The following is a 7,562-nucleotide window of genomic DNA, read 5'->3' on the forward strand; positions in this document are numbered from 1 at the left end:
CGTCCGGCGCGGAGAACAATTAACGAGATAATGAGAAACTGACGAAAAGAGTTGCTTACTTTTAACAGCTTTTTCACAGAAAACTAGTTTTCGCACGTAAGCTCCCTTTTCGTAGACAAGGTAACATATATCGTTCATGGATAGTGCGAAGTAGATCTATTTTTGCTTTCTAGTTTTTTAGGCAAAATCAAAAAGCAAAGTTTGTGGTACTTTTGAGCTGAAGGTAACCGGTAAATTTTGTTTAGTATTTCGACAAGCTTCTCTTCCAATTTATGGTGTGCGATTTGATATTGTTACACAAATAGAGGCGCCGACAGGTTTGCGTCGACTATGTACTCGATTGTATGTATTACTAGAAGTGCCAGTTACTTTTGAAATTCGAACGAGTTTTTAGTAATTTTTAAGCAATTTGGTAAAATCAAAGTTTACGTAATGGTTTAAAGTTTCTCTATAGACCATATTTTTTGCAACAAATTGCCGAAGAATGGAGTACTCTCTTACTAAGTTTGAGACCCTAAACACTCTCCTGGAATGCCTGGATGCAGAAACAAAAAAAAACACATGAAGCAAAATAAAATGCATTAACACAAAATCTTTTCTCAAGTGAAATGTTCTTATAACGGTATCTTTTCTGCCGGAAAAAATTACCTTTTCACACCTCTGTGCGCAATTAGATTCATGTCTAGTCTAACCTTATTCTTTGTTTTAGTCTTCGTCTTCGTATTCGACTTAGTTTTCTTACTTTATTCTCGGGTCTACTGCGCACTCAGCTTATCACAACACAGCATCTAGCTCTAAACACTATAATTTTTTCGAATAGGTTCCAGGGGTAGGATGAGTATGTACTCCTCTCTTGGGCATGGGTGTCCTATCCAGCTTTCCTTTCGCTGTGAAACGGCCTCACACTCCAGGAGGACGTGCAATTATGTCTCTTAGCTTCCAATGACCCATAAAAATACCTGTAGTAAATCTTATCCTTGGGGATGCTTATGACGAGCCTGTATCTCTTTTGCTTGTACACACCTATTAAGCTATTAGCTTGACGAAGAACCATGTTTTTTCACCAAGGCAGTTCCCTCAATTTTGTATTCTCCTTTCATAGAGTTTATTTTATCATCTTAGGACATACCGCAAGGAAGGGCTCAGAACATATTGGGGTCCAGACAGCAGCCCTTCTGGCTAACTGATTGGCTTTCTAATTAACAGGTATTTTCAACTAAAACGAAGGCGTTTATAACAAATATTCATGAAATATTATGGCTTGACAAAGCATTAGCCAATTCAGATAAAGTCAAAACTAGATTAGGTGAGACACATCAGCGCACTGAGGCCCATCACTGGGCCTATTGTAATACCACAAGGAATCTCATTAACACCTCCCCAACCAAACCAAAGTGTAGAGTTGGCAAACTTAGTCCGCTTCTTCCCAGTGGGGAACATTCTTATGGTAGGTGCCTTGCTTATTCAGGCTGTTCCTCATCACTGCAGCTCCTTCGGAAGTTGTTGAATGGCACCTCAGGCACTCCATGTGCCTGCCTTAAGTGATGTAAGTGGTCAGCAGATCCGTAAATAAAGAGATTCTTTCCCTCTAAGCATTAGGAGTTTCCTCTTCTTTTCTTTTCACATCAAATTTTGGCCACATATTCGGGTAAAAATAACTCACTACTCGACCAATCTTATTCCTTTCATTACAAATAAGTATCCTCGCTAAATCTCAGTGAAGGAGATTTATTTCTTGAAATAAAATACAAATCTTAATCAAAGAGATTTATTTCTTGAAATCAAATATTAATCTCAGAGGGAAACCAAAATAATGCGCGAATTTTTATATCTCTCCGAGAGAGGTGACTGCGCTATATGATAAGTATCCGAGCAAAACCAATATGGTTTTTCGGTTAAGAGTTATTTTCGAGCCCTGCTAAATAGTCATAACTAGTGCCGAAATGGCCCTAAGTTATCCCTGAACTCGACCAGAAAGTTTCAATTACAGATTTTCTGCTCGATTACACAAGAATCAGTTACACATTTTCTGCTGGGTTTGGAGAAATTTTACCATACTGTGAGCTGAAATGTGCTACATATAAAAAATATCAGGCAAACTTTGCTTTTTACTTTTGCAAAAAATAGGCTAGGTGAGGTATTTAAGTCATTACGCAATCGAACTCTGCATACAATAAGAAAGAATTCTGATATACATTAACTTCGAAAAACTCGAACCCTTTCACTTGCAGACTACCAAAAATTCTGCAGAATCTTCGTCATGGCTACTATTTTTCGCTTCGAAGAATTTCTAACGCTCCCCAGCTTCTTTTTCCACAATTGTGGTGCTGATCTTTGGGGCCCCAGTGGCGGACTGATGCGTCGTATTGTTTTATTCTCTGCCGCAACTAATTTACTAATAACTCTCATTGCCGAAACTTACTATGGCGCTATGAAAATCAAAACGGATCTTATCGAGGCAACTATGGCTCTAACATTCGTCGCTTTTGTACTGGTCTCCTTTGGGAAATACTACTATATGGTCATCGGAAAAAACAAAATGGACGAATTTTTGAATCGTTTGTTTGCTATTTTTCCACGCACCCGAACACAGCAAGAAGACATATGCCTGAAGCATTACATTAAATACAATTCGCTTGTAATGCGAGGCTATACAGCTCTTTTTATTGTGGCCATATCCACCTATAATGTTTATGCATTGTTGAAACAATTTATTCATACAAATATTCAGCACAAGCATGATCTCGAACCAACTGCGCCCTATAATGCCTACTATCCGTGGGATTGGCAGCACCATTGGAGCTACTATGTGGTTTATCTGTCGCAGAGTTTCGCCGGTTGGCATGCAGTAAGCGCGCAAGTAGCGCTCGATTTACTACTCTGTGCAACGGCAACACAGCTAATAATGCACTACGATCACATTGCACGCACCCTGGAGAAGTGCAAACCGAAATTTGCTGAGGCACGTGAAAATACTAAGGGACCCCATTTGGCGAGAGTGGCTATGGAGTTGCGTCTATTTGATGAGGATAAGCGGTACATTGCCGGTGTTGTTGCTTACCATGTGGAGGTGTTGAGGTGAGTGTTGAGTGCCTAGGTGTCCACTAGGTTGGTCCAAAAATGCGTGTGGGAAAAGTGAAGTACAAGGAATTTTATTGCTCTCACCCACTAGGGTCGTTATATATCGAAAAAATTTATCCCAGTTGCGTTTTTTTTTTTCGTAAAAAATATTTCAAGCTCGCTTGCCACAAATCGGAAGAGAAGCTCGGCGAAACACTAACATATCAAAGAATAATACGCAATTTTTTATTTAACTATTTTTTTTTAATTTGACGATCCGATATAAAATAATCCCAGGGTTCAGAGCATTAATATTCCAGCCCTACTTTCTTTGGGCTACCCTAGTGTCCACATAATTATCAAATTATCACTCGTTTACAGTTATTACTGTTTCATTTACACTCAAGGCTATCTGATTTAATGAACGATTTCTTTGGTGTATCCCTTTTTATCAACTTGTTCACCTCGTCGGCAATTATTTGTTTTCTCGGATTTCAAATTACCGTCAGCCGAGAACTCGACTTTACTATTAAACTGGCAGTTTTCTTCGTAGTCTCTTTAATGCAAGTATTTCTAATCTGTCATTTTGCACAACAACTAATCGATTCGGTGAGTCTGCTTCTTCGACTGAAAGTCTGAAAGCATTTTTTTCCCCACTTATCATCTACTTACCTCTAATTGCACAGAGCACAAATGTTGTGAAAGCTGTACAATTCCATGAATGGACTCAAGCTGAAGTTCGTTATCAAAAAATGCTTGTGCTGATAACTGCGCGTGCTCAGAGGCCAGCATACTTGAACGCGACCAGCTTATGGCCCATATCTCGGGAAACCATTACCTATGTAAGTGCTAAGGTATTATTTATTGATGACCAATATATCTTTAAATAGATTTTTTTCTTTTTCTCTTTCTCTTTTTCTGCAGATTATGAAACTGTCTTATAAAATTTTTGCACTCATAAGGACTATGTATTATGATTGAATCAAAAATGCAATTAGTTGGCTTAAAAGCATGTATGCACATACATATATAAACAAAACTCTCGAGTTTTTTGGTCGAAAATAGTGGCACACTTATCTTGGACAATGCATTATATTCAGCTTTGCACAAAGAATACGATTTCAACGCGAAATTGTATTTAAATGAAAACTTAAAACAGATAGAGAAAAAAAGTCATACATATACCCGTAGTTGTGTATGTAACGTATACGTCCCGTAGGAAGAGTTTAGGTTCAGATATTCAAGTTTTTCTTATAACAATCTTTGAAAAAAGTTAAAAAACAGCATCAAAAGTCTCATTATTACGATTCCGTTCAAAATTTTTTTCAAATTTTTTAAAAATATTTTTATACAAAATTTTTAAGCTTAAACCTTTTTTCATTTGAGTGGATATTTTCAAAAAAAAAAATTAAGAGACTATTTTTATTCACAAAAAAAATGTACTTTTTAAATCTTAATATTTTTCCGAAATATTTTGGTGGAGGTCTTAAAAAATAATAGATTTTATAATACCAATGAAAACACAGTACTTATTTTTTTTTTGTATGGAGAGTGATGCAGTCTAATATATATATTAATTTCATCATGTATATAACAATTTTAGAATTTCGAGCATGCCAATAAAAAATTTAAAATTGTATTTTTTTCGCAAATCATCGATCTTATAATCAATATATTTGTTTTTTCATTTGGTGGCACATTAAGTTTATTGCTCTAGATTGGTTCATTTTGGCAAGAAAATGTTCACTATTAAAATTGACATTTTGAAGTACTTATCTTAAAATGTTAAAATTAAAAATCGTTAAATTTCAAAATCTAAAAATAGCTGCGGCACGCTTCCATTTTTTTTTTCATTTGGTGGCGCACTCGTAAAACTTCACTGATATGCTGTATTTAATAGTAACTTTGATTGCGTGTAATATGAACATTCTCTTTGAGAACTTTCCAAAATTATTAAAAAAAAGAGTACTGATTTTTTTCGGGTGACAGTTACAAAACTTGTAATTTCGGTACTTCTTCGCCTAAATAAATGTTTTAAAGCTAAAATTGTTCAAATACTTGATTTGTTTCTTTATTGAGCTTGTTTCTGGAACTCCCTTTTTTGAGATAAATGCAAGAAGAATGCTTGCGAGAGAGGTGAGTGACACTGAAAAAACAACTCGTGAGATTTGGTCATATGTACATATATATATGTGATACGCGATGAAGGGGGTGAGACTGAAAAAAATCGTTAATTTGATTTTTTTAAAGGACCACCCTTAATGTACATGTACAGTACATACGCAAATATGTATGCACTATATCTCGTATAGATGCAGATCGTAGTAGAATATGCGTAGTAATGTAGATAAAACACGATATGCACAGTAGTAATTTTAAACTAATTATTTTAGCTGTAAAAAATAAATAAAGCACTGCAAAGATTGTTTCATTTTCAGGATTGAATTTATAAGTATTACTGGCGATGTTGCTTCGCCAGAAATTTTTGTTGGTGTTTGTTGACTTTCCGTCAGGATTAGCGTGTAAGCGATGGCTGAAACTTATTTTTTTACTACTTTGACGTGGCTGCTGGCAGCACACTTGGACCCTTCTTCGGGCCTGTTGTGGGATTACTTGGAATCTCGATACCGCAACCCCCCGTCAGCGGCACACTTTTACACCGCCAAATTATCCTCCCTGTTCGTGTCACTGATGAATCGCATCAGTCATGTTGCGTCGGTATTTGAAACCTCCCTAAGGTAGGACAGCAACGAGGAATCCAGATAATGCAACCTGCTTCCACACAGTGCAGGGCATTTGCTTGAAGTCCTTAAAACTTCTGCAACATCTTCGGTAAAGCACATGCTTACCTATTAGATAGTGCCCGGTTAGAGTGTGAACTTCGTGACCGCCAAGTCATACTGTATCACCTATTGAGATAGGCGGCTGTTCAGCGCAATCTTTGAGTAGAACGTGAAAGAGCTCAGCGCTTTGATAGCAGTCTGGCTATGACTAGAAATGAAGGCGTCACTTCCCATCATTTGGGTTCCAAGTTTCTCAGCAATCTCATGGAGATGAGAGCTGAAACTTCAGCTTGCAATACGCTTCAGTAGTCTGGTAACCTAAACTAGATTTCTAGACAAGGGTTTCGTGAGAAAGCGCTTCCTCCTACTTTACTGTGGAGTTTCGAGCCATGTGTAGAGATATCAGTACTATCGAGTGAAGTGTTAAAATCTTCTTTGAACTCCTCTCTGCTTGGGATTCGTGGGCTAAAATTGCTTTCCATAACCGACAGTAGCCCGAGGTTGAATGCAGGCTTCCATGCGATCGCTCTATATAGGAGGATTTGTCTAAAGACTGCTATTAATATGCACCGAAAAATCCGGATACTGAGGCTCCATTTCTTGCCTATGACCCTTTTGCAAGTATATACGGCTACACAAGCCATCTCATAACGTTAAACTATACTATCGTTCCGGTTCAGCTTCTTATCTAAAACAACGACTTAGAAATTTGGTCTTGGTAGCAAGGCTTAACCGGGCGCCGTTTAGTATATGGAGTTGACGAATTCGTACAATCACTTTGTCACTATTCCCAATATATCGCTTAGGTCTACAAAAATTCCACCTCAGTCCACTCATCGCCAGTTCAGGACACTGACAAAGTAAGAGCGTTACTGATTCAGGCCTTTAGCTTTTCTTTTCTAAATTACAGGCCTATATAACAACCTAAGCCACAACGGTGGAATCAGGAGATTGAAAAATAGAGAAGAGAGGTCAAGGGTTTTTTGTTTTAAGTTCAGAAGCGGAATGATTGTAGGGAATGTTGTGTAAGCGATAAAGCTCAGTTATCTCAATACAAGATGATGATTTCAGGATTAGTAGTCATTATCTCGGCAGCATAAAAGACAGTTGTCGAAATAATAAAACCTTCAACAAATTCGAAGTATCTTCTCTGTGTTTTCGCTATTTCCTTAGTTTGAATCTGCTTTAGCCACACTTCTACTCACCGCATCCAATAGCAACTGCCCATAGTGGCAAATCAAATAAATTTGTGTCAAAGACGAGAAGAAGAATAACAACAGCTTAACCTTGTAATCCGGTTCAGTGTCCATTGTCATTTGAAAGCCGATAAAGCAAATTACAGAAGATGAAGCCATAAAGTTGACCAGTAGTGGCACACCAAACACCTCGTTCATAAAGTTTGATAAGCTAGAAGACCATTGAAAATTAGAAAAGTAGCTGAAAGTAATTTATTACAACATACCTCAAAATATTCGAGTGATAGGCAATTAAGTCACCTAGAAATCGCATATCCTCAATATAAGCAGCTCTTTTCATCTCCCATTGACTGCCTGCTTGCACGAGCTTAACCTGCTGCTGCCGATTTACACAACAACTAGTACCCCATTTCGGTTGATACTGCTCAATTTTACGCGCCACATACTCATAATGCATTACCATTTGGGTTGCCATTGCGCAGAGCACCAAATCGCTAGCAATTTGTCCGGCTGCCGCATGATA

At 37.6% G+C, this 7,562-nt stretch overlaps 1 protein-coding gene across 1 annotated transcript in view; it reads left to right on the plus strand.

Moving 5' to 3' along the window:
* The window catches only part of LOC118739377 (odorant receptor 85c-like), a 4,703-nt gene extending 662 nt beyond the window's left edge, over positions 1–4,041 (plus strand). Inside the window, exons 2-5 of the mRNA XM_036470694.1 lie at positions 2,732–3,078; positions 3,468–3,669; positions 3,747–3,902; positions 3,985–4,041. Of these exons, the coding sequence (XP_036326587.1) occupies positions 2,732–3,078; positions 3,468–3,669; positions 3,747–3,902; positions 3,985–4,041 (762 nt within the window). The remainder of the gene's footprint in view (positions 1–2,731; positions 3,079–3,467; positions 3,670–3,746; positions 3,903–3,984) is intronic.
* Positions 4,042–7,562: the final 3,521 nt, after the last annotated feature.

This window comes from Rhagoletis pomonella, unplaced genomic scaffold (genome assembly GCF_013731165.1).
Source record: "Rhagoletis pomonella isolate Grant_MI unplaced genomic scaffold, Rhpom_1.0 Rhpom_scaffold_00001, whole genome shotgun sequence".
In the NCBI taxonomy this organism is placed as follows: domain Eukaryota; kingdom Metazoa; phylum Arthropoda; class Insecta; order Diptera; family Tephritidae; genus Rhagoletis; species Rhagoletis pomonella.